Source organism: Petaurus breviceps, unplaced genomic scaffold (assembly GCF_028583685.1).
Source record: "Petaurus breviceps papuanus isolate PSGF00001 unplaced genomic scaffold, PetGlider_PUasm1.0 90845, whole genome shotgun sequence".
Lineage (NCBI taxonomy): Eukaryota > Metazoa > Chordata > Mammalia > Diprotodontia > Petauridae > Petaurus > Petaurus breviceps.
In genome coordinates this window covers 3970546-3997863 of record NW_027187359.1, presented here as the reverse complement: position 1 = coordinate 3997863, position 27318 = coordinate 3970546, and the positions used below count along the sequence as shown (strand labels likewise).

General features: G+C 42.2%; 2 protein-coding genes across 4 annotated transcripts in view; one reads left to right on the top strand and one right to left on the bottom strand.

Annotated features, from left to right (window-relative positions):
- PTK2B (protein tyrosine kinase 2 beta) overlaps positions 1-17087 on the top strand; it is a 172110-nt gene extending 155023 nt beyond the window's left edge. The window contains exons 25-32 of the mRNA XM_069071951.1: positions 2293-2418; positions 4866-5012; positions 8661-8696; positions 10251-10275; positions 11533-11579; positions 13684-13821; positions 14639-14719; positions 15615-17087. Of these exons, the coding sequence (XP_068928052.1) occupies positions 2293-2418; positions 4866-5012; positions 8661-8696; positions 10251-10275; positions 11533-11579; positions 13684-13821; positions 14639-14719; positions 15615-15830 (816 nt within the window). The 3' untranslated portion in view covers positions 15831-17087. The remainder of the gene's footprint in view (positions 1-2292; positions 2419-4865; positions 5013-8660; positions 8697-10250; positions 10276-11532; positions 11580-13683; positions 13822-14638; positions 14720-15614) is intronic.
- Positions 17088-17444: 357 nt separating this feature from the next.
- Positions 17445-27318, bottom strand: part of CHRNA2 (cholinergic receptor nicotinic alpha 2 subunit) — a 35523-nt gene continuing 25649 nt past the window's right edge. For all 3 annotated transcript variants that reach the window (XM_069071948.1, XM_069071949.1, XM_069071950.1), the window contains 3 exons: positions 25941-26050; positions 20224-21235; positions 17445-18920 (listed from right to left, as the gene is read on the bottom strand). In XM_069071948.1, coding sequence (XP_068928049.1) covers positions 18795-18920; positions 20224-21235; positions 25941-26050 — 1248 coding nt within the window. In that variant the 3' untranslated portion in view covers positions 17445-18794. The remainder of the gene's footprint in view (positions 18921-20223; positions 21236-25940; positions 26051-27318) is intronic.

Below are 27318 nucleotides of genomic sequence, written 5' to 3'. Positions count from 1 at the left end.
CTAATTCCTAGAGGAATCCACAAAGGCCTCTTAAGCAAGATAGCATTTTAGTTGAGTCTTGAATGGAGTTGGGGCTCTCTCTCCTCTACTATACTACCTTGCGAGGATCCCTTTCTGCTCTCAGGGCAACCCTGATGCTTCCTAAAACTCCCCAGCTTGGTTTTTGCTGTTGACCTGATAGCTATAGTGATCAACCTAGGGGCATTGGGTAGTTGTGCAAAGAGTGTGAAATGGGAAAGGGGGCTATATTCCCTTCTGACCTTCACTCCGACATCATCTTATGCCAATCACATCTTCCTGGGGATGTGACTGGCCATTCCTACCCCTCTCTTACCTTTTGGTATCGAGCCTGTCAGTAGCTCTATCAAACATAATTGAGTGAAACGATATCGAATCCCATGATTCTCTTGGGAGAATGGCAGCAGCATCTCAGTTCAGGTACCTGTCTTTACCCATCCACAGGGTTTTACTCATTGGTCCAAACCAACAAAGTTACAAATTGACATGTCTGATATATATATTTTTAGATGTGTCCCATGTGAGATTTTGCTTAACTAAACATTTTTACTACAAGGATTTATTTTATTTTTTTAGGGAGAGAGGAATGGCAGAGAAATAAAAACCTATGTTCATTGAAAAAAGCCTAAAATTTAAATTAAAAAAAGTATCAATGGGAGAAAATAAATTGTCAGGTCTAACTTGCCCTTAGGAATAGAAAAGCTTGATTTAAGTTCCTAAGTGGATGGGACTTAGGGGTGGCCAGGTGGCACAGTGAGTAAGAGTGCCGGCCCTGGAGTCGGGAGACCTGGGATCGGTTCCGGCCTCAGATACTTGGCACCCACACAAAAATAACTGGCTGTGTAACCTTGGGCAAGTTACTTAAACCCAATTGCTTAAAAAAATAAGTAGATGGGACTTTATAGGTCATCTTGTCTAACCCCCTCATTTTATAAATTGGCAAACTCACTGAGGCCCAAAAAGGTGAATGTGCTGTTTTGCTTCCACTAAAATGTAAGGTTTCCAAAGACAGACACTGTTTAATTTCTTTGTCTTTGTAATAATGCCTTTCCAATACTGGCATAGTGCCTGGCATGAAGTAGTCTCATAATAAATGCCCATTGAATTGAATCAAATTGCTCAAGGTCACACAGGCACAGGGAGTACGCAATGCAGCTGGAACTGGACCCAAGGTTCTTTGACTCCCAATGTAACCACCTTCCAGCTACTTCTGGGAACCTCCAAGAAACTCATAAACCAAAGTGCCATTTTACTAACTTACAACAGGAAATCATAGAACCCTAAATTTTGAGTTGGAAGGGACCTGAGAGTTCATTTAATTCAGTGCTCTAATTTTACAAATGGGGAAACAGAGGCCAAGGAAATTTAAATAACTTTGCTAAAGCTCAAATAGGTGCTAATAGGATTTGAAATCGGGTCCCCCATTTCCAAAACCAGAGCTCTTTTCATTATTTCAGGCCTTAAAAATAAACAAAATAATAAAATAAATGTTTTGTTAAATTCAAAACAATTAACGTGGCAGGGTGGCTAGGTGGCGCAGTGAATAGAGCACCAGCCCTGGAGTCAAGAGGACCTGCGTTCAAATCTGGCCTTATACACATAACACAAAAACTAGATGTGTGACCTTGGGTAAGTCACTTAACCCCAATTGCCCTACCTTCCCCCCTCCAAAAAGCAAAACAAAAAACAAACACACAAAAAACAGTTAATGTATCATTATTTTAAAAATTGGTTCCATGGTATTTGAAACCCTGAATCAAGCTTTATTCTGTACCTGAACAGACCTGGTTTACCAGGTTGAAAAAGGACTTCTGTACCTAGGGAATGAAGGAAAGTTGCCTCTTAGGAGCTGAGAAAGCAGGAAATGTCTCATTGGATCAGCAACATTTTGGGTGTCCCCACTGTATACAGAAGGAGGAAAGGAGTGGCATTAGGTTTCTCTGTTCTTTGACCAGGGTGAGACATAGATGATGTTTTTCTAAGTCCATGATGAAGTCAATGATGAGGGTTTGAAATGGAACCTGGGTACACTGACTTCTAGGCCAATGAGCTCTGACCTTGACCCTGCTGCTTCTGAATTGCTGGGTCAATGAAAAAAAGTGTTCTTTCTTGGCTCCCAGGGATGAAGTCCTTCTCGAGAATTGTCCTGGTGTTTCCTTTTGGCTTGTGTTGTTTTTTATGTTTGTGGCCTGTGTGCGTTACGTGTTGCTGCTAACTCTGTTATGTATGCTTGCCTTGTCCCTGTGCCTCCTGCTGCCTTGCTTTCTCAAACAGGTACCAGAGGGTCTATGTGCCAGCTCGCCTACGCTCACCAGCCCCATAGAGTATCCATCACCAGTTAATTCCTTGCATACCCCACCTCTCCACCGGCACAATGTCTTCAAACGCCACAGCATGAGGGTAAGAGCAATCTGCATGCTGGGACTTGGCTTTCGATGTAGTGGTAACTCGCAGGAAGGAGCATGATGCCCTGTGACTTCCCAATGAAGCCGTACTCTCTGGGGAGTGCCTAGGGCACTGAGTGGGCCTGCCTGAGGTTCCTATAGAAGGCACCCTCTAGTCAGTATGAATACTGAGAGCTAGGATATGAGCCAGCTTCTCTCAGGGCCATGCCCTCTGGTGTGGCCAGTTGGATGCCATCCTTTCACCATTTTGTATCTCAGGCCCACAGAAGTGCCCAGGGAATGACTCTGTCTCTTGGGGAAATGGCACAGTTTCAGTGAGCAATGAAAACCAGCTAAGTCAAGGGACTAGCTCCAGAGTAGCTGCTCTTCTTTGCCCAAGGGGCAATGCTCTCACCTCTTTCCATCAGTTACCTTCTGCTGAATTGCCCAAAGAAATCGTTTCTTTGATATTGCTGCTTTCTGCTTGCAAGCAGTGCTATTTGTGAGGAGATCAGTGGGAATGTTGGTTTCTTAAGCAGCGGTGTCACTCAGCAGAGCCCAACAGGGTGGTGAAGTGACTCTCCTGTCACCTGACAGCATGTCAGGTACAAGCTGCTTCTCTGAACACTCTTGCTGTCAGTTCATGCAGATATATTTCATAGATCCATGGGATAGTAGAGCTGGAAGGGACCATGGAGATGATCTAGTCTAACCCCCTCACTTTGTATTCAAAGACATTTAAAGATAATTTTAAACACATAACAAATAACTCAACCAAAACTACACGCCGGTCTCCTCATAAGCGGGACAAGCAGTACTTGAGCTAGAACAAATGCTAAAAGTAGTCATGGTCTTACTAAATGATTATAGATAAGTTCCAGCAAAATTCCCTATGAAGGGAGTTTTCTCTCCCATTGACTTTTGTTCAAAAAGAACTGGGAGAGATTTGGGATGGTGGAGGGGTCAGGGAAAGTAAGGTGTGTGGAGGGAGATGCTAAAAACAAATTCTGCCTGAAACTCCAGAGGGTGTTAACTCAGAACCAGTAATGGAAATCTAGATATGCCTCCAGGAGGCAATCATAGCAAGAGTCGGGTTAGCATAACTTTCCAAAGGGATCAAGAGAGTCAGGAGCCCAGCCCACAACACCAAAGACAGGAGAGGTGCTCATAGTAGGATCCAGGCTGAGAGCACCCCTAATGTCGTAAGTTCCAACCCATTCAGAGCTAGGCTAGTTCACATGCAATCTTAAACGCTCTGTTTAAAATAACTTAAATGTCAATAGGGAGCTCAAAGGGAGAGGAAGGAAAAGTGTGTAGCCCTGTATATCAGAAATACCTCTCCCTGGTTGGAAGAGAGACAAACACATCTTGTACTGAGAAAGGAAGAGTCAGAAGTGACTATACTTTCTGTCAAAGGAAATGGGAACTGAAGTGCTAGATGGCAAATAAAATTGTCAGAAGCAGCGAGAAGTTCTGGGCTTTAAAGAGTGGTTGGCAGATGGGGAAGGGAAAAACTGGATTGATCGTTACAATAGTAATTTCAGTGAACTACACATTTGACACCTCCCCCTGTAAGAAGCTGAGCTGTGAATAGGTACAAAACACTGTATGTAAATGAAAGAAAATTCAGTCAGGATTAGATTAAATTGAGCAATACTTAAGTTAATTATGCCTAGGAGAGAGGGTGCTTAATGTGAACTTAATTATTGGTTGTTTTTTGAAATCTTGTTCTATATTATATATCTTAGTTTATACATTTATTTTAGGGTCTTAATTAGACAATGCTATTATTTTAAAAAAGAATTCTATTTTTATGGGGAAAAATACATTACTGGGTAGATCATGTGCTATTTGTACTTCTCAGTTACCCGTGCCAGGTAAGAGCCTATTAGACCTACATAATCATTAATAAGGCATTAAGTCCCTCACTGGCAGCTACTGGAATTACAAGCATGGCTTCTAAGTAAAAATCACCTTGCACTTTCAATAATAACAATAGTAACTGACGTTTATATAATGCTTTAACCCATTAAGTTACAGCGCCAATTGGAAAACTTGTTTTAAGGTAATAATCCAAATTTTGATAAGGTGACGTATAACCAACTACCTGAGTATGGGTTATACAGTGTTCTCTAATGCTAATCTTCAGTATTACCACCACACAAGCAGGTATGTCGTTTCCAGGAATGATAATCATAGGTCTATATCTGTATCCCAACCTTTGACAACCCTAAAGAAAACAAACAAAAAGCAATAATTGCATGGGATCAAAGCAGAGGCCTTCTGGCGAGGGAGGACTTGCCAGGGTGTCCTCTGGGGTCTTCATGTTATTGCTTTTCCTGGACTAAGACCCTCTGCTAAGGCTGTGACTCTGGCTCTGTGGTGCTCACTCTGAGGCTACCTTTCATCAGGCCTGAGGACTGGTTCTCAGGATACCTTTCTTTCTCCTTTGGGCCATCTCAGGAAGAGGACTTTGTCCGCCCTAGCAGTCGAGAGGAGGCCCAGCAGCTGTGGGAAGCTGAGAGGGCAAAGATGCGTCAGATCTTGGACAAGCAGCAGAAGCAGATGGTGGAAGATTACCAATGGCTCAGGCAGGAGGAAAAGTCCCTGGTGAGTGGGAATTGAAATGGGAATTGGCCCCTGACTCTATATAAAGAGCTTCTCTTATTTAAATAAAAAACAACACAGAATCAGAGTTGGAAGGAGTCTCAGAAATCATTTGATCTGACTTTTTACCCAATAATAGGTAATAATTATTTTAAAATAATTTATTTCATTTAAATTTTAATTAAAAAATAAGGAGCTTTTCTTATTTAAAAAAAAATCACAAAATCAAAGTTGGAAGGAGTCCTGGAAATCATTTGGTCTGACTTTCTACCCAATAATAGGTAATTGAAGGCTTCAGAGAGTCCGAGAGAGGGGAGAAATATGAAATTGAATCATAGAATCATATTGTGAGAAGGCTGAGAGAGGTCTTAGAGATCTTAGAAGCTTAATTCCTGTAATTATTTTTTATTTTTTAAAAAGTTTCGGGGAGGCTAGGTGGCACAGTGAATAGAACACCAACCCTGGAATCAGGAGGACCTGAGTTCAAATCTGGCCTCAGACACTTGACACACTTACTAGCTGTGTGACTTTGGGCAAGTCACTTAACCCCAATTGCCCTCCCCAAAAAAATAAAAGCAAAAAAAAGTTTTACTGGCACCTTTTGTTTTTCATCACAGTCATTGATTGCCAGGTATGCCTTCATCCCTCCTCCATCAATCTGTCTTTTTCAATTAAAAAAAAAACACTTAAGCAAAACCTACCAACAATCCATAGCCCAACAGCTTTCACCATGTTCTGCACTCATAGTCCCCCAGTTTTCCAGTGAAGGGGGGAGCCATAGTTCCTTATTTCTTCCAAGGAATCAACAACCCCCTAATTTTACAGATGAGGAAACTGAGACCCAGAGATGTGAAGTTATTTGCCTAAGGTCACACAGTTATTAACTATCAGAGTCAAAACTAAAACTCAGACCTTTGGCTTGCCAGTCCAGGGCTCACTTCTCTTTTTCTCTCCTATTCCTCTTCCTCCTCTTTTTCCTTTCCTTTCCTCTCCTTTCCCTCCCTCTATCTCTCCCTCTTTTCTTAATTATTTATAGTAGTAGCTAGATGACATAGTAAATAGAGCTCTGGACTTGGAGTTAGGAAGACCTGAGTTCAAATCTTGCCTCAGACACTTACTAGCTGTGTGGCCCTGAACAAATCACCTAACCTCTCTTAGCTTCAGTTTTCTCATTTGTAAAACAAGTATCATGCCAGCACTTACCTCACAGTTATGAAGTAAGGAGATGGTGAGATAATATATGAAAAGTGTTTTGCAGCCCTTATAACTATACATAAATGCTAGCTATTTTTATTACTATTACTATTATTTTATAGTTAAATTTATTTATTTGAAGTTTATAACATTCAGTGCCACAAGCTTTTGAGTTTTAAATTTTCTCCTCCTCCTTCCCCTCCCCCCTTCCTAAGATGGCATGCAGTCTAATATAGGCTTTACATATATATTCATATTAAACATTTTCACATTAGTCATGTTCTAAAGAAGAATTATAATCAATGAAATGAATGACGAGAAAGAAGAAACAAAACAAAACAAAAAAGAGAGAGAGCAAATAGTATGCTTCAGTCTGCATTCAGACTCCATATTTCTTTCTCTGGATATGTATAGCATTTTCCATCATGAGCCTTTTGGAGTTGTCTTAGATTCTTGCATTGTTAAGTAGAGCTAAGTCTATCAAAGTCATCGCAAAATGTGGCTCTAACTATGTATAATGTTCTCCTGGTTCTACTCATTTCACTCAGCATCAGTTCATCTAAGTCTTTCCAGGTTTTTCTGAAGTCTGCCTGCTCATTATTTCTTATAGCACAACAGTATTCCATTACATTCATATTCCACAACTTGTTCAGCCATTTCCCCAATTGATGGGCATCCCCTCAATTTCCTATTCTTGGCCACCACAAAAAGAGCTGCTATAAATATTTTTTGCACATGTGGATCCTTTTCCCATTTGTATGATCTCTTTGAGATACAGCCACTTCCAGAAGGGGTATTGCTGGGTCAGAGGTCAGTATTTTTATAGCCCTTTAGGCATAGTTCCAAAGTCTTCTCCATTAGTTCACAACTCCACCAACAATGTATTAGTGTTTCAATTTTCCCAATCTTCTCCAGTATTTATAATTTTCCTGTTTTGTCATGTTAGCCAATCTGACAGGTGTGATGTGGTACCTAAGGGTTGTTTTGTATTTTTATTTTTATTGTTTTGTATTTTATTATTTTGTATTTCTCTAATCAGTAGTGATTTAGAACATTGTTTCATATGACTATAGATATCTTTCATTTTCTCCTCTGAAAACTGCCTGTTCATATCCTTTAACAATTTATCAATTGGGGAATGACTTGGTCTTATAAATTTGACTTAGTTCTCTATATATTTTAGAAATGAGGCTTTTATGAGAAACACTGGTTGTAAAAATTCTTTTCCAGTTTTCTGCTTCCCTTCTAATCTTGGTTGCATTGGCTTTGTTTGTGCAAAAAACTTTTAATTTAATATAATCAAAATTATCCATTTTGCATTTCATAATGTTCTCTATCTCTTGTTTGGTCATAAATGCTTCCTATAATCATCATCATTATTATTGTTACTGTTATTACTGGAAATTGAACTGGGTACTTCCTGACTCCCAAGTCAACCATTATTCATTATAATGCCTCATTGCCTAATGTCTAGTATCTGACTCTGAATACTGAGCTAGGTACCTAGCTACCCAGTGAGAGCCTTCTGGTCAACCTGGGATCATCCTCCTGAGCATCCCCATACTAATCTCTGGTCACTTTCTCCCATTCTGCCACTGCTGCCATTGTAAATGGCCAAAAACTGCCATTTCCTTCTTCCTTCCTTCCTTCCTTCCTTCCTTCCTTCCTTCCTTCCTTCCTTCCTTCCTTCCTTCCTTGCTTTCTTGCTTTCTTTTTTTCTTTCTTCAATTGGGGTTAAGTAACTTGCCCAAGGTTACACGGCCACTTATTTTGTGTGGATATTAAGTATGTGAGGCTGGAACCGATCCTGGCTCCTCCCGATGCCGGGGCCGGCACTCTTAATGCGCCACCTGGCTGCCCCTAAGTATATGCTTTCTTGAATTTATTAGTAAAGAAAAAGAGGGATATATAGAAATAATAATGACAGGATAGCTGGAAGTGGAATGTGTATGTAAAATAAACGACTCCAAATAAAAATGACTCCAAAATAAAAAATTTGGTGCCCAAATTTGCTTAACTATTCTGTTATCTAAAGTCCCCAGGGCTTGGCTTAGGATTCTACAAGACTAGAGAGCCCTCTCTGGCATGCTATTTCCTTCTGGACCTCCAAACAAGAAAGATATCTCCTACTCCAGAATATTTCCCACCTAAATGGGATTGGCTCACTTATTTGCTCATCCATTGTTTTCAATTCCCAAACTCACCCTTAACCAGTCAAGAGATCTCAGGTTTCTGCTGTTCTACTCAATATCCCATTGTAATCCCTAAGTAACCATGTCTTCTTCCTGCTAAGGGGGCTAAAAAGATCTCATAAAAGATACTATTACAGTTGTGTCCATCAGCTAAAAAAAATAATAAAAGATCAGTTCTATCCAACACTCAGTTTGCCTCCCCATACCCTTTTCACTCAAGTAAACTGAAGGTCTGAAATATGTCCTTTGATTCTCTCATTTGTAGGACCCTATGGTGTACATGAATGATAAGTCTCCATTGGTAAGTGACAAACCCATGGCCCTTGCTAGTTGGACCATTGTAGCAGCAAGCACCCCAGCGTTCCCAGGGTGGCTGCCAGCACAGCCTTAGTTGTGGTTCTTAGATCTGCTTTGTTAAAGGAAAGCAACTCAAAATGGGTTAACAAGCTTACTTTAATCAGTCAAACATATATCGTTTACCTCGTTCAGGGGAAAAAGGTCAGCACCCTGAACTTCAAAGTATACAGGCAGAATTATCAAGACAGAAACAGATCAAGTAGACAGCTTTCCAAACTGTCCAACCATTACATCCATACCCAATCAACATCTGGGTTTTTCAAAGCCGGGGGGCTCTGGACAACGGCTTCCCAGAATCCATATCAAATCACAGAACACTTCTCAAAGTGAGCCCCAAAACAAAGCCTCACATCAGGGCTTATATAGCCTTCTCCTGGCTCAGAGAATGTAACAACCTTCTGGACCCACTGGCCAATCAAGAAGCATCTACTGAAAAACAAGCCTCCCACCCCAGGCTCCAGGTGCACTTTAGCCTAGGGGCAGGGAAGATCTTTAAATTTACATTCCCATTACAACCATGCATGCTGATGTGTTGCTATGACTAACCCAGGAGTTTAACCTAGTAGTTCTGTCACCCTGAGCACAGGGAGATAATGACACTTCCCTTGCCAAGCTCAATACTACAATGTCTGTTATTCCCTTGGCAGAGCAAAAGATTCTTCTTTTAATCCCAAATCTCCTTTTAAGGCCCATCTCATGGAAAACCTCCTCTAAGAACCTTCCCTGACTTTCCCCAATCAAAGAACATGCATTTATTAAGCACTTATTAGGTGTTAGGCCTTGTACTAGGAAGTAGAGTCACAAAGACAAAAGTAAAAACAGCACCAGCTTTTAAGCAGCTTATAGTTTGAAGGACAAGATATATACATACATACACATACATATATGTGTGTATATGTATACACATATGTATGTGTGTATATATGTGTATTATGTATGCATATATATAAAGAATGAATGTGACAAAAATTTGTACCTGTGCACATATACACACAGACTCTTGATTGAAAATAATCTCTTCCCTCAGTCATATTTTTCAAGGCACTGCTGATTTTTGCCTTTCACATTGTGCCTTGTATCATAGTTATTGGTGGTCATCTACTAGAGTGTGGGCTCTGGGGGAAGGGGCCATGCAGTTTTTCATCTTCATGTCCCCATTGATGAATGTAGTAGATTATACATAGTAGGTCCTCAATAAATATTTGTTGAATATAATATGTAGTAGCATTGAGCCCTTACTGTTCTGTCTCAGAGATGTTTAGCTTTTGATTCAACAGATTTGTGCTAAGATCTTTGTGTTTAAAACTCCAGCAGGCCTAAGAGGCCATGAGCTGCACATGGTCAGGTAGCAATCACTCTTTGGTTCCCTAAGATTCTCCCTTGGGCTGTGGTCAGAACCCTTCTCACTTCCAGGAAAAGGAGACAGGGGAGGGAGGTGGAAGGCATGGTTTTCTCAAAGCTATGCTCATAACATCGATTTTCTTTTTCTTTCTTGTAGACCCCAGAGAAGGAGGCTGGATATAGTAAGTTTCTATACAATCTCATCATTATCTTCTTAATAGGGCCTGTCCTTGTGCTGCCTGGTGTAAAAGTGATGGCCTTACTAATGACTAGTTTCAAAGATCAGCAAACCTCATGGGAATTTATAGGAACAACTGCTTTGTTTTTTATTTCATTTTAAAAGTATAAATTTAGAAAATTCGTCAGCATTTGACATAATTTTCAGCTAATCTTTATCCATTATTTTCCAACCATCTTCCTTATGTCATCCTGCTCCCTTTCCCATGTGCCTTATCTCCCTAAATTCCCTTCTCTCACTGAATCCTCTGTTCTGGTGTTTATTTTTCTCTTGTACTCTTCCTTCCTCCTTCCTTTCTCTTCTTCCTTCCTCATCTTTTCTGGCTCTCTGACTCTGTCCCTTCTTCCTTCTCACCTTTTCTCCTTTTTCCTCTCTCTCTCTCTATCTCTCTCTCTCTCTCTGTCTCTGTCTCTCTGTCTCTCTCTCTCTCTCCATACACACACACACACACACACACACACATTTCTGTGTCTCCCTCCCTCCTCCCTCTCTCTTTCTCTTCTCACTCCTTTCTCTCTATTCTTCCCCTTCTTTGTCTCTTTCTGTCTCTCCATTCTGTCAAAGCCTCTCTCCTATCACACCTCTTTCTCTCACTACCAGGCTACTGAGGGTTAAGGCATGATACATTTCTGCTTGTCCCTGTTCATGCCTTTACATAGGCCCACAGGGTATGGGAGAGAAGGAAGTGGGGGAGAACCTGAGCTTCCTGGCTACAGAGTAGGAAATAGAACTACTCCACCTCCCTTATTTCTCTTACATCATCTCAACCTGTGTGAAAGATAAGAAGAAAACCACAAGTAAAGGGTACAGACTACTTAACTTTTACCAGACCTTAGAGTATAGCTAGAAATCAGATTCAGAGCATATTCAATTTTAGAAGAATCAAAGGAAGCATCTGGTCAAAAGCTCACTTTTTCTAGGTGCAGAAGCCCAGGGAGCATGTGGGAAAGAGGGCTGGGGTGGAGTCAGAAGATGCCTGTTTTCCCAAGCCAACGGGTCCGATTGCTTTTTGCTGTTTTTCTCACTTGAGTCACATGGGCTTGTTTGCTTGACTTTTCTGAAATTTAATGAAAAAGAGTGGAGGGCAAGGGAGGGTCCCTGAGTTGATGCAAATGAAAAAAATAATTCCCAGACCAAAATGGAGGGTAAGTTACGAATTTGCCTCCTACTCATGTCTCCTTTTCTCTTCCTGTGGTCACAGCTGAGTTCACAGGGCCTCCTCAGAAGCCACCACGACTGGGAGCTCAGGTGGGTGAGAGGTTTAACAATAGTGGGTAAACTATCTTAGGGCCAGGCCTGGGAAGGACTTAGAGCTATGCACTTTTCTAGACACCAGGAGCTTTAGAGATGATCTAATCCAGTCCCCACATCTTATAGACAAGGAAACTCAGGCCTAGAGATATCAAAAATTGGCAAACTTTATAGGAATTTATAGGAATATCTGGCTCTTTTTAAAGTATAATTTTAGAAAATTTGTCAGGATTTCAAGTAATTTTCAACTCATCTTTGTCTAGTATTTTCACATATTTTATGGATTTAAAGCTACAAAGGATTATCTAGTCCAACTCCCTCATTTTGCAGATGAGGAAACTGAGACCCATAGAGGTTGTGACTTGCTTAAAGTCACATAGGTACTAAGTAGCATGATTTGAACCCAGATCTTTAGACCCTCAGCCCAGTGTTCTTTCTATTATGCCACAATACCTTTATCAGGGGAGATGATTGAGCCAGGCACTTGTTACTGGGCGATGATAATTGACCAGAGAGATGGCAGTGAGAAAGCAGGGGTGGGGAACCTGCCTTTTTTTTTTTCACAATGCCCATTTTACCTGTGCAAGGAGATGGTTTTACTACTCTAGAAGATCAATGGGGAAAGGGTATCACATACAAAACAATTCTCTCTGTATAACAGTCTCTTCCTAAATTCAAATCTGACTTTAGACACTAGCTGTGTGACCCTGAACAAGTCACTTATCACTGCTTTCCTTTGTTTCCTCATCTATAAAATGAGCTGGAAAAGGAAATGACAAACTACTTCAGTATCTTTGCCAAGAAAAGCCTAAATGGGGTCACAATGAAGTCAGACATGACTGAAATGACTGAACAACAACAAAATAACAAGCTTTAAATATGGAGCGGTAACTTCATGCACAATGTATTTTAGGCAAGTAGGTGGTGTGGTGATAGAATATTAACTTTGAGGGGTGGCTAGGTGGCACAGTGAGTAAAGCACTGGCCCCGGAATCAGGAAGGAGGTCCTGAGCTCAGTTCCGGCCTCAGACACTTAACACCCACACAAAAAAAACTAGCCGTGTAACCTTGGGCAAGTTACTTAACCCCAATTGGCCTCCAAAAGGCAAAAAAAAAAAAGAACATTAACCTTGAGAGCAAGGAGGACCTGAGTTTGAGTCCTAACGCAGACATTTGCTACCTGGGCAAGTGATTTAACCTCTTGGCCTCAGTTTCCCCATCTGTAAAATGGGGAATAATAATATCTCCCTTAAAGGGTTCTTACAAGGGTGAAATGAGATTATATTACATATAATATTATTTGTGTATAAATATATAATGTATATTATAGATATATAAATATATTACAAATTTATAGTTTATATAATATATACTATATAATTGTAAATACATAATATGTAAGTATATAATTAATATGGAAATGTAATTTATCTTTAAATATGTTAATTGTAAATATAATAAAATATAAATGTATATGAAGTGTATTTAGAGAGAGATAAAGTACTTTATAAACTTAAAGCACTATAAATGTTAGTTATTGTTGTTGTTATTATACATAATAATGGCTATTAACCTTTTGTCCAAAGAAAAGGCTGTATCCCCCTGAGGGAGCCATACATATCCCTCTTTTGATTAGGGAGGGGGCCAGCTTTCTATGGGGATTATTAGGACAGTCAAATGGTAGAAAATAGGGACTGTCTGAGTCAAAGTACACAATTCACCATCCCAGCTATGGAATGAGTCATCATCAGGTCAGTCCAAAGATCAAAGCCAGAAATCTACTAGGGAACAGAAGTAGGGGCTAGGGAAGACAGAATAATCGGGGCTTAGGAACATTAGGTCTGAGGTGTCCCAGAAGTAGCAGGAACAACACAGAGAGTGGAGCCTGGGGCTGTAACTACTGACAATTTATCTGCGTCATGCAAAGACAAAAAACAGAATGACAGTGAGACCATCCCATTTGGCTTATGGGCCTTCCTGCCTTCCCTCCCCTCGCCCCCCCCCCCCCATTCACATGGAAGGTAAAGCAGCTGTGGGTTCAGACACCATCCTCTCTCATAGGTATTCTTCCTTCATCTCTTCTTGACCTCTTTCCCCTCAGTCAATCCTGCCAACAGCCAACCTGGACCGGACAGATGACATGGTGTACATCAACGTCATGGAGCTGGTTCGAGCTGTCCTGGATCTCAAAAATGAACTCAGCCAGTTGCCCCCGGAAGGCTATGTTGTCGTGGTGAAGGTGGGAAACCGAGAGGGGAAACTCTGGGCAAAATGTTGGTTGACTAGATTTGGGCTTTAATGAAAGCACCTACTACTGTCCTGTGAGGTATGCAGACATTGCCCTTTGCCCTCCCTTAGGAGCTAGTGCCTTAGGAAAGGTGATGGTATGTACACGAATATACATTAGAATGTGTTAAGTGAATGGGAGAGATAGAAAGGGAGCTCTATGTGAGATTTCAGAAGGAAAGGCATTCTAGTCTGTTATTCCTGGGACTGCCTCCCAAGGTCATTTTCCAGTGTTGCTACTCTGGTCTAATCCAACAAGCAGAGCCATAGGTAGGAATTCCAGCACCAAGGGCAAATTTAGTTGAGGAGGGCATAAGGATTGGGTGATCTCAAGCCCCAAGAAGGACAGAGGAGAGTGAATGGCAGAGGAAGATCAAGCACAGTGAGTTTGGAGAAGGTAGGCTGAGGGATAAGGGTGGAACCCTTGAGGGTAGCATCCTATGGTACAAGGACCACTATGGGGGCAGTGGACCAGAGGACCCTTCTGGGATTGAAGCAGCCCCCCCACTGCCACCCCAATTGTTGGTGCCCTGAGATAAAATACTGATCACCCTGCCTTACCTTTGGTCTCACAAATCAGCATTTATTCAACATCTACTATATGACAGGCTCCATGCTAGGGACCGGGGATACAAAGACAAAACAGCAACCGTTGTTTGCCCTCAAAGAATTAACATTCTATCAGGATTCCCAAGAGGAATCTTAGGGTAAGTCCTTGGCCTCTAACTGATGGGATAGTCTACACTCACATGGGGAAATTTCTTTCCTAGAATGTAGGCCTAACCCTGCGGAAGCTGATTGGAAGTGTGGATGACCTTCTGCCCACTCTGCCTCTGGCTTCACGAACAGAAGTAAGTTTCCTAGGGTGTGGCTGAACTACCCACTTTGCAGGTTTAGTCTTCCCCTGTCCTGGGATGTGTTTTTTCCCTAAGAAAGAGTCATGAGGTCCATATTAGCTTGCTTCATTCCTACCCCCTGGGCCCTGGGGCTGACCTATGTGAAGAGCTTGCCCAGGAGGGCAGCGATGTGGAGACAGACATGGAGTCTGGGGATGTTGTCTGCTCTCTAGAGACCAACAACCTGGGAAAGTTTTTTTCTAAAGGCCAAGCTTCAGGTTCCACACGTTCTTTCCTCTCTTTGGTGCCCTCTTTCCTTATCTTAGTTGTACTCAGTTATCTCTGAGGACCCTTCCAGTTCGCTCACATGACCCATGGGTATTTGCCAGTCTATTCAAGGCAGGAGCATCAATTAACAGGCTGGTGACTGATAACTATGGGAGGTACTGAGTGTGTTGAAGAGTCAGTGTGACTTAATGGATAGAGCACTGTACTTGGACTCAGGAAGACCTGTGTGACCCTGAGCTCTCTGAGGCTCAGTTTCCACATCTGTAAAATGGGGGCCAAATGACTTGTGCTTCATTGAGTTGTTTTAATCAAAGAGGATAATGTATGTAATTTGCTTTGGGATGCAACCAGTTACAATGGAAAGAATGTTGCCTCCAGAGCCAGAGGACCTGAGTTCAACTCTGTGTGATCTTGGGCAAATGTACAGTTTCCTCATATATAGATTGTGAAAGTGGGAAGGGGATGGGGTGGGGGAGGGTTGTCTACATGGTCTCAAGGTCACTGCCAGCTCTAAGTCTATGGTTCCATTATTATTGAACAAATATGGAGAATTAGCAGGGGTTTTAGCCTCCCATCACTCAGTTTTCCAAACCCTAGATTGTTTTTTTCTAACCCCTTGCAGATTGAGGGGACACAGAAGCTGCTAAACAAAGACCTAGCAGAATTGATCAACAAGATGCGTCTGGCACAGCAGAATGCAGTGACTTCACTGAGTGAAGAATGCAAGCGTCAGATGCTCACAGCCTCCCATACCCTAGCCGTGGATGCCAAGAACCTACTGGATGCTGTGGACCAGGCCAAAATGGTCGCTAATCTGGCCCGCCCCCCAGCAGAGTGAATGGCAGGCAGCATCCACCAAGATGCACTGGTCCTGAATGTGGTGGCTCTCCTGCCTGTGTGCCCCCACACCCAACTTTTGTGTCATGCATCCCCCTCCCCTGCCTCCTGTCTTGCTTAGTCATGTTTATTTTCTTAGGGGGCTGGCCTGGGGGCCATTTTGCACGATCTCTCCCCATTTTCCTGCCCCCTGTTCCATTTGCCCCCAGTCAGAAAAGGGGCTCCCCACACCCACAGACTGTTAAGCCACGAAGGCGTTTGTATATACAGGACACTGGACTACAGAAGGTGGGATGGTAGTAATGGGAGCTTGAGGGTAGCTGCCCCTGTGCCCCCCCCAGCCTATCCTACCCAGCCCATCACCCTTCTTTTACATAGTGTGTTTATCAGTGGATCCCCAGTGCCTGTGGAAACTGCCCTTGCTTCATGCATGGACACAGCAGCCAGGGGCTGCAGTTAAGCTGTTCATTTTTATTTTTCTGTGATCACTTAGTGATTCCCTGGAGAACTCCAGGATTAGCAGAGGTACCAGCTGGAGTACAGAGGCAGGGGAGCCCTGTTCTAGGGACTGGCCTTGCAAGGTTGCATACTGAACTGATATTCTTGTATAGTGTATAGAGAGAGGGGTTTATTTAATGTGTGGATTGGTCTGTCTTGACCATCATCTGTCCCAGCCAGGAATGTCCCTTACTAAAAGGGACCCAGAACAAGCCAAGAAGAACCTAGGTGGGGAAAGGAGACTGTTAGAGTGAATGATACAAGCACTGGATCTGGAAGGTGGGAGAAAGAAGAGGCCAGAACAGGAATTCTGGCCTTAATTATCCTTTCTTACCTCTCACCTTCCTTCTTTTCTTCCTCCCTCTTTCCATCTCTTTCTGCCTCCCTCCCTCCCTCTCTTATTTCCTTTCATCCTATTTCCTTTCTTTCTTCCTGGCTTCCTGCCTCCCTTCTTCCCTCCTGGTCTCCCTCCATACCTTCCCTTCCTCCTTCTTTATCTCCCTCCCCTTCTTCTAGCTTTCCTCTCTTTTTCCCTCCTTTCCTTTTCTCCTTCCTTTTTCCCCTTCTCCCCTCTCTCCCTTCCTCTCTCTCCCTCCCTTTCTTTATCTCTGCTATCATTCTTTTCCTCCCTCCCTTCCTCCCTTCACCCCTACTTTTTTCTTTTCCTCCCTTCCCTCCTTTATTTTTTGGTTGTTTACATAAAACACTCTTCAATCTTCTTTCTATTTGATTTGTGGTTGAATTAAAAATGTACCATTTGTTTTGTGGTTGGATTGATTCCTCTTCTCCGCCTCCCTGCCTCCCCCCAACGCTATTCTATGACATTTCTATTGACATTGAGCTATGTTCCTGGAAGAAATTAATTGGTTTCAATGTTCAGCGCACTTCCCTTTGCTGCAGGAGGAGGATCAGAGGGCAGGCACTGATCCTGGGTAGGGAGCAATGAATTAGCCACAGGGTTGTTAAAGGGTTCTTTAGCTTTTGGTCCAGAGACATTTGATCAGGGTGGGTAGCTATACCATGACATCAGTGTCAGCTCAGTTGGGATTCTAGCTGTTGCTGGACCAAGGGAAGGAAGCAGGAGCATTTGCCATCAAATAACAGTGAGAAGGAATAGAAATGCTTCACCAAGGTGGTGGGGCTTCGAAAATAATTTATAAGGATTCATCAGGGGAAGATGGCATCAACATGGCCATGAGAGTTAGACCTTCTTTGAGATTCTTTATTCACAAACCAGAAAAGAAGTCAAATATGAATGAAATAAGGGAGTACCTCAGAGTCAAGATGTGTAAGTAATGGGACTAGAATGGACATCCTTGGACAACTTTCTAAGACTCAGTTGAAGTAAAGATTGGCACCTACTCTGAAACTTAAAATCTTAGAGAGTTGACTAGAGAGCTGAGAAGTTAATTGACTGGTCCCAGAGTCACACAGTCTGTATGTTTTAGGCACAGGACTAGATCCCAAGGCTTTCTGGTTTCAAGGCTGACTCTGTATCCATTATACTATGCTACCTTTCCTCTAGACGAAGCTTCCTAAAACAGTGATTTTCCATGCCACTTAACTCCAACGTTTTCCTTATCCTGTAGGATAAAGTCCAAATTTCTCAAACTGATATTCAAGCCCCTCTATTATGAACCCCTAAACTACCTTTCCAATGATGCTTCTGATTATTCTCCAACATTTACTCTCTACTCCAACAAGGATAATCTCCTTACTGGTCCAAAGTAGTTCAGTGAAGATTGTTGGGTTTGAAGATCCTGGGTTCAAACCTTGACTTGGCGACCTACTACCTATGTGACTCTGGATAGGTCATAATCTCTCTAGGCCTCAGTTTCTTCACCTATAAAATGAAGATATACAAGGTGACCTTTGAGGTCTAAATCTACGATCCTCTAGTCCATACTTGCTTTCAAAATAAGTGTCTGTTAACTTCTGTTTTCCCTTGCACCAACAATCCTAGAATTCCCTTCCTCCACTTGTCCAAATCATCTCTACTTTTTAAAGCCCAATTTTTATCTTCTCCTCCCACATCAGCCTACATTAACAATCCCCTCCCCTTCCATTGCTATAGATCTTGTAGTTGGTTTCATTCATTTCCCCAATCTAATTAATACCTTGTTTTGTATCTTAATTGTTCCATGTATATTTTCTCTCCCTAACTAGATTGTAAGCTGGAGAGCAGAGACTTCATCTTACTTTTTTTTTCATGTTCCCACTGATATCTACAATAATGCTGTGTTTAGAGTAGGTACTCAATATTTGCTGAATGAATGGATGAAACAATCATTGGCTTTAACTCCACGATGGAATAGCCAATGGCCTCATTACACCAACTCTTAAATGACTAACTGAATTAATCCTTCCTATTCCCCCCATGTCTTAGTAAAAATGCAAATATAGTTATAGATATCCAGAGAAGCCACAAGGCATCAGAAATGTCACCCTTGGCTCAGGACTTGTTCTTTTAGATCATGCCAGCTACAAGTGGAGGAAGAAAGAGGCCAATGGTCCCAAGGAAGCAGACAATGATAAACATCCAGAGGAATATTCGGTCGATCACCATGGCAACATACTTCCAGTCTTCCTTCACCTGTGCATCATGAAAGGGGAAGAAAATTAGAGAAAGGTAGCACGTGAAAGTTTCCCCAAATGACAATGAGTATAAGGTTAACCTTGACCATAGCCTAGGTGAGTACTTACCATATGGGGGCCTTAGAAAGGATAACAACTTCAAAAGAAGCCAGTTTTGTTTCAAGGAACCTCCACTATTCCAAGACTTAAACAGTCTAACAATATCTATAATCAATCTCCAAATTTTTCCACAAACATCTCATATCCAACCCCCACCCTCTCCTAGATAAGGGCTTCTTAACCACTTTGGTGTCGTGGATCCCTTTGGCAGACTGGTGAAATCAATGGACTCTTTCTAGAAATGTTTTAAAATGCATAAAATGAAATACATATTATGAAGGAAACCAATTATATTGAAATACAGTTATAAAAAATATTCTAAATAAGTTCATGAATTCCCAGGTTAAGAATCTCTGTCCTAAAGGCTTTATGATTCCTTCCAGCTCCAAAATTCTATGATTGTTATTTCAAGTTTTAGATGAGAGAAGCTAGAGATGTCCCCAATGATATTACAGTGTCTTCCAGAAGCAACAATATTCCCTACTAGGTGCAGATGTCAAGGTGAGGGAAATGTCTAGCTATGATCTGACATGTGGAATCAGACTTTCAATAGCGTACATAAAAGTGAGCATTCTTCATCCTCATGGATGGTAGAGACATCACATCATACCCACCTAGATAAAATGGTCTTATAGCCTCTGGGCTATTCTGTTGTGGAGTTATTAGCCTGTGTTTAGATAGCTCTGTCATGAAATTACTGATAATTTTAAGCAGTCCACAAATATTTGCCCAATACCTGCTAATAAGCATGTGACACCGTATTTGATGACAGCAGGTATATGAGAAAATGTATGCTATGGTCCCTGCCTTCTGGAAACTTACAATCTAGTTGAGGAAATGAGACATAAAGGTTGGATTGCAAGGTTGTGTATGATTGAGTGTAAAAGTGGACCCCAAAGGAAGAGACTGAGAATGAAGATACCAATGTCACTAACTGAGTCTCTTTGAAGGCAATATGGTGCAATGGGAAGAGTGCCGAGTTTGGAATGCTGAACTTAGAGCTGTGGAGACCTGAGTTTTAATCCCGGTTCTTCCACTTATCTATGAGATCTTGGGCAAGTCACTTAAACTCCTTAAGGTTTCATTTGCTCGACTATAAAAAAGATGCTTCTAACTTGGCCTCCAAGGTCTTCAATTCTAGGTCTAAGAAACTATGAAACCTGAGCTGGTGGTGCCTTGCCTTCCTCCTATTCCCAACTCACCGAAAAATCAGCATCCTCAGTCTGCAGATGGTCAGCAATATAGTGCACACCTTCCAGGGCTTTTTGGATGCTGGGGGGCAGAAGGAATCCAGTCTCTGGTAACTGAGTCCCTGCCTTGGAACATGGAGACCCATTATGATGGCCACAGTGACAATAGAGGGTATCAATTACTGGTGATGAGTGGTCAGAAAATTCCCAGCTTTCTTCCTCCTCTTCACCATCTTTCTCATCCTCATCTACATTGGTGTCCAACCAACGATGAGTAGTACTGAGCTTTTGGCCAGGATTGTGATGGAGCTCCAGGACAGGAAGGGGCCGATTCATCCAAAGCCATCGAGGTATACAGCCCAGAAAGGCAACCCTCACCCAATGGGGCATAATGTGGGTTCCTGGAGAGCGGTGGTGAACATTGAGGACAAAGACGGTGATGACAATGGAGAGTGTGACAAAGATCATGGTGAAGAGCAGGTACTCACCAATGAGTGGAATGACCAAGGAAGTAGAAGGGATGATCTCAGTGATCAGCAGCAAGAAGACAGTGAGCGACAGCAGGACTGAGATACAAAGGGTGATCTTCTCACCACAGTCTGATGGCAGGTAGAACACCAGGACAGTCAGGCAGGAGATGAGGAGACAAGGGATGATGAGGTTAATGGTATAGAAGAGAGGCAGCCTCCGGATAATGAAGAAATAGGTGATGTCAGGGTAGATCTCGACACAGCAGTCATACTTCTTAGTATTGTAAGTGCCCACAGCATTGATGATGGCCCACTCCCCACTCTCCCAGTAATCTTTCAGGTCTACCATCTGTTCCATCTGCTCAAGATCAATCTTGGCCTTGTCGTAGGTCCAGGAGCCAAACTTCATCTTGCAGTTCTGTTGGTCAAAGGGGAAGAAGGTCACATCAATGCTACACGAGCTCTTATAGATTGCTGGGGGTGCCCACTTCACTGTGCCCGTGAAGAATAGATGAGCCTTAGTCATGTGAGTCACCGCAAACTCCCCATCAGCACTGGCAAAAAAAAAAAAAAAGCGAGAATTAGAAAACCGTCTACACCTTCTTAGGTCAATCTTAGGAATAGTTGAGTAGGGTGAGGGAGGAGGTTAAAGCCCTTTCTGGCTATGGATCTGGATTTTTCTGTAAACATTTAAGAATGCCTGGCCCCCAAATCTTTTTTTTGTGTGTGCTTAACTTATATAAATATAAGGATATGCCATTGTTATACTCAGAAAGAGACGTGGTAGAATAGAGAGCTGGCCTTGGCATTAGGAGGACTTGGTCCTTCTTCTGAAACCTGTGGGTTGTATGGTGCTGTGCAAATCACTCAAGCCCTGTTATGGTAGAATTGCCTATGTAGGTTGTTAGAGAGGGCATTTCTTCCCCAGAAGTTCTTTGTCCTGATAAAATCACAGCTCCAGAGCAACAATGAGTGTTCAGAGAGTAGAAAGTAATTTAGATTGGCTGGTACATGGAGAACAGGGTATGTAGAGGAAATCATAAGATCAGGTTAGAAAGATAGATTAGGGATAAATTGCGGAGGGCTTTGAGGAGCCTAGACTTTATTCAGTAGGCAGTTCAGAGCCATTAATGAATTATCATGAGCCAAGTCATGTTGCAAAATTAATCTTCGAGGGTGTGTGGGAGACATTGGAAGGAAGAAAAATGGGGGGGCAGAGCAGGGAGACCAGTTGGGGGGTATTATAATAGTACCACTTTGAGGTACTGAGGCAACAGGAATGGAAAGTAAGGGAGATATTTAAGAAACATTGAGAATAAAGAATCTACAAAACTTGGAGATAGACTGAATGTAGCAGACAAGATAAGGGGAAGAGACAAAGGTGACTCCAAAGTTTTGAAAGGAGGTTCCTGGGAGAAAAGTAGGGGTGATTTGGGTCAGATCCTAAAGCAGGATTCTCTCCTTGGAAGAGCCTGGGCACCATTTAATATTGGGAGAAGATGCTAGACTGAACTCTCAACAATAATCCTCATTGATAGGATCAAATCAAGTCAGTAGAGTTTATTAAGTACCAGGCCCTACGCCAAGTGTGAGACACAAAGAAAGGCAAAACAAAAACAAAACACAATTCCTGACCTCGAGGAGCTCGTGGCCTAATGAGGGAGACAACTGCAAATAACTCCGAACAAACAAGATTTGTACAAGATAGATCAGAAGCAGCAAGAGAGAAGATTCTATGATTGAAGAGAACCGGAAAAGGCTCCTTGCAGAAAGTGGAGGGAAGCCAAGCATGGGGAGCAGCCAGTGAAAAGGCACAAAGTCAGGAGATGGCGTGGTCTTGATCTAGAAGCCAGTGTCACTGGATCTAAGACTATATAGAGCAACGTGACAATTATGGACGTGTGGTGCATAACTACATATGTATAACCTATCATGAATTGCTTGCCTTCTCAATGAGGGTGGGTAGGGAGGGAAGAAGGGAGAGAATATGGAACTCAAGTTTTTAAAACAAATGTTAAAAATTGTTTTTACGTGCAACTGGGAAATAAGATATACAGGCAATGGGGTATAGAAATCTATCTTGCGGGTCACCTAGGTGGTGCAGTGAATAGAGCACTGGCCGAGGAGTCAGGAGGACCTGAGTTCAAATCCGACCTTAGACACTTAACACAAAACTAGCCTGTGACCTTGGGCAAATCACTTAACCCCAAATGCCCTACCTGCCCCCCTCCAAAAAGCAAAAAAAAAATTATCTTGTCCTACAAGAAAGTGAGGGGAAAATAAGATATACAGGCAATGATATATAGAAATCTATCTTGCCCTACAAGAAAGTGAGGGGGAAGGGGATAAGGAGGGAGTGATAGAAGGGAAGGCAGACTAGGGAAGGGCTAATCAGAATGTATGCCATCTTGCGGTGGGGGAGGGAAGAGATGGGGAGAAAATTTGGAACTCAAAATCTTGTGGAAATGAATGTTGAAAACTAAAAATTAATTAATAAAAAAGAATATGTGAGGGAGATTAAGATGTAGGGGCAGCTAGGTGGCTCAGTGGAGAGAGTGCCAGACCTGGAGTCAGAAGGAGCTGAGTTCAAATCCAACTTGAGATACTTATTAGCTATGTGACCCTGGGCAAGTCACTTAACCCTGTTTGCCTCAGTTTCCTCATGTGTAAAATGAAGTGGAGATGGAAATGGCAAACCACCCCAGTATCTCTACCAAGAAAACCTCAAATGGGATCATGAACAGTCGGACATGACTGAAACACCTGAATAGCAGCAACGAGTGGCAGACTGGAAAAGGTCAAACAGAAGCTTATATTTGATCCTGGAAGCAATAGGAGACTGTTGGAGTTTCCTGAATGGGAGGGGGCAGGGGATATGCTTTAGGAAAATCACTTAGTGACTGAATGGAAGATAAAAAGCCTCGAAACAGGCAGAGCCACCAGCAGCCTATTAAAATAATCCAGTTGTGATGATGAGGATTTGCACCAAAGTTGTGGCAATGTCCCAGGAGAGAAGGAAATCCACAAGAGATGGGAGGAAGGTAAAAGCAGTAGGATTTGGTGGCATATTGGTTGGGTGGGTGTGAGAGAGAGAGTGAGGAGTCAGGGAAGATTCCTATGTGGCCAGCTTGGGGGACTATCACTTCCACAGTGAGAGGAAAGTTAGAGAGAGAAGAGAGTTTGTCTGGAGAAAGCAGGGGGTGGGGGGAGAGAGAAAGAGGGAAAGGGTAAGGAGTGGGTAGGAAAAAGAGATCAAGAGCCGAAAGGAAGCTTAATGATGATTCTGTTGAACCCTTCTGTTCTACTGGGAAGGAAACTGCGGTCCAGAGCAGGGAAGTCACTTGTCCAAGGCCACACAAGTCATGTATCAGAGGAAACATATGCCAGGATGCCCACCCTTCCACAGCTCATAGCTGAAGAGCAAGCAAACATGAGATTCTCCCTCCCTTTATATGATCCCTAGCCAGAGTTCCAGAAGTCATGGAAATGAGCTTAAAGATGAACATTAAAAAAAAGTGTTAGAACACCTGTCAGCCTTTCGTTTGTTACTAAAAATAACCACTAGGTGGGAGCACAAACCCGATTTTTCCTAGGCAGTACCATTTCAGCATCTGGCTGGATCAAGGGAGTGTTAGATATTTCTTTCCCCTCCATGCTGCATTGTAGCTTGGGCATCTCCAAGGCTATGCCAGCAAAGCGCGATATTTAGTGGGGCCTACCTATGTGGAAAGGCTTTGAGGGGCAACTGGGAGCAGACCAAGCACTGTCCAAGGATAACAATAACAGCCTGTCATAGGGGGAAGCTCCAACTGTTTAGTCACTAGAGAAAGAATTCTTTGACTATGATGATCCAATAAATACATAGGAAATATTATAGCTGACATAGTGTTTAAGACACTGGACCTAGAGTCAGGAAGATCTGGGTTCAAATCCTGCCTCAGACTTTTACTAGTTGTGTGAACCTGAGAAAATCACCTTAATCTCACTCAGCCTCAGTTTCCCCATCTATAAAATGAGAATAATCACCTATCTCCAAGATCAAATGAAATACTGTTTGTGAAGTGCTTTGAAAAACTTTAAAACCCTATATAATATCAGCTATTGTTAATATAATTATATGCAAGGGAAGGGGAAAAAAGTATAAATTCCCTTGGGTCAATCCTGGAAATTTTGGCACACAAGTCTAAAATGCCGGATTAAGGATTTGAGATTGTATTCAGTAATAGAGATTGTCTAGTGCATTGGAATGATTTTTGGCTTTAGCTTCAGAACAAGGTTAGACTCTCAGCTCTACTACTTAATGACAGAATTCTTGAATTCAATCACGTTCAAGTCTTTGTGACCCCACGTGGAGTTTTCTTTGTAGAGATACTGGAGTAGTTTGACATTTTTCTTCTCCAGCTCATTTTACAGATGAGGAAACTGATGCAAACAGGGTTGGGTCACACAGCTAGTAAGTGTCTCAGGTCAGATTCTAACTCTGGCCCTCCTAACTCCAGGCCCAAGTTCTATCACTGTATCACCTAGCGACTCCACTACTTCTCTGGGATTCAGAAGAGTAGAATAAGGAGATCGAACTAGATGAACTCTAAGGTGCCTTCCAACTCTAAATCAAGGATACAATAAATTTAGTCTAGTACCAAAAAAAAAGAGAGAACTCTCCCAAAATTATCCATCTGAAGGGTTTTAAATGGATAGTTTTGCTACTTTTTTCCTGCTACCTCTACCTCTCTCCCATCCCCCACTTAAATAGGCCACATTTAAAATGAAAGTATGTTGAACAAATCTAGATCTCACAGGTAACTCTAATGTTTCTTAGGGCTCTAAGGAAGTCAGATCTGCTGCCACAGATGTGTCTCCTTCCTTTCTCCTCTTGCCCTGATTCTTGGGTTAGGAGTGGGAAAAAAAACCCAGAGGGGTTACAGAGCTGCAAGGAAAATAACTCACAAGTGCTTGTACTGGTCCCTCAATTTCTTCATCTGATGGTTAAGCCATCATCATCATCATCACCATCAACCATCGCCATCAACCAGTGTTTACTGGATACCTCCTCTATACTAGACCCACTGTTATACACTTAAGGGAAACGCAGAGATGAAAAAGATGCTCTCCCTGCCATCAAGGCAATCTAGTTGGGGGTAAAAGCTATAAATAGCAGCAGCTCCAGTTGACACAATTACATACACAAACCCCCCAAATTCAGTAAGGCAAAACGTGGTCAACAAACCCCGATTCTGGATTTTGGTAAGGGCTGCCTACTTGTTGTAGAGGACAATGTCAGGAATCCAGATCATCTCTGAAGGGACCCGGATGGATGTGATGTTTTCATAATCAGCTGGGTTCCAGCGTAGCTTGTAGTCATTCCACTCCTAAGCAGGCAGGAAAGGAAGGCTCAATTCCAGTTAATCCAACAAACATTTATGAAGTACCTACTATGTGCCAAGTACTGTGGTAGTCCCCGAAGAGACAAAGATTAAAAAAAAGAATAGTTGCTGCCCTCAAGGAGCTTACATTCTTCAGTAGATTTGAGGGGAGCAATATGTTCACAAATAAATAAACAGAATATATGTAAAGTTAAAAAAAAAAGGTGGAGGCTCTTCTCCAGACATCTGAGTAAGTGGAAGTGGACCAGCTCTCTCACAGTTATTTCAATATGGATAAGTAAAAGCAGCACCACACAGAGAAATGCAGGAAATCCAAAGAGAAACTATAGTGAGTGTATTTTGTCAGCCCAAGTCTATGTAAAGGTCCTAGGGAAAGGCTCCAGCCAGAATAGAACAGTTCAGTCAAGGAGCAGAGTACATAGAAATCTAGCATAGAGACAAGGGGCCTAGACTGGGTTGCCTTGACTCTGAGTTGGGGCTCATATGATTGTGGAGTTTAGATCAAGATGTCATCAATCATGGCTTTCATTGGATCAGACCACTCTGATGTAGACCACCCCAAGTATACTGCCCTGTGCAGATCTGTCTCCTATCTACTATATAGACTTCCTAGAACAATGCACTGAGGTCCTTGAAAAACACAGCACCCATCATCCATACCCCAGATAATATGGATCAATATCAAAGCAAGCCTCATTATTTCTTCCAGAAGTGCACAAAACCTGGCCCCAATACAAAGTCCCACTTAATGAAGTAAGATCGAAGAAATAAGTAAAAAGAAGAAATTACTGATAATAAACAAAGGTTTTGGAGTCAGGGATGTTCAAAGTACAAATCCAGGAGAAGGAAAGAATATGCCTCATCTATAAATAAAATCTTAAAGAAAACGGCAGATTTTTTTTTTTGCTTTTTGGAGGGGGAAAGGCAGGGCAATTGGGGTTAAGTGACTTGCCCAAGGTCACATGGCTACTAAATGTTAAGTGTCTGAGGCTAGATTTGAACTCAGGTCCTCCTGACTCCAGGGCTGGTACCCTATTCACTGTGCCATTTAGCCACCCTGAAAACTGTAGATTTTGCACAAGCTGTACTGGAGTTCCTGGAAGAAATGAAGCAAGCATCTAAAAATGATGATATAAATGAAACAAAAGCTCCAAAGGGAAGAATGAGAAAGGAAAAGAAAGTTCCAGGAAAAGAACTGGAAGGATAATATACAGCTTAATAAAGAAAGTTCAAAGTCTTGCCCAAATAATAGG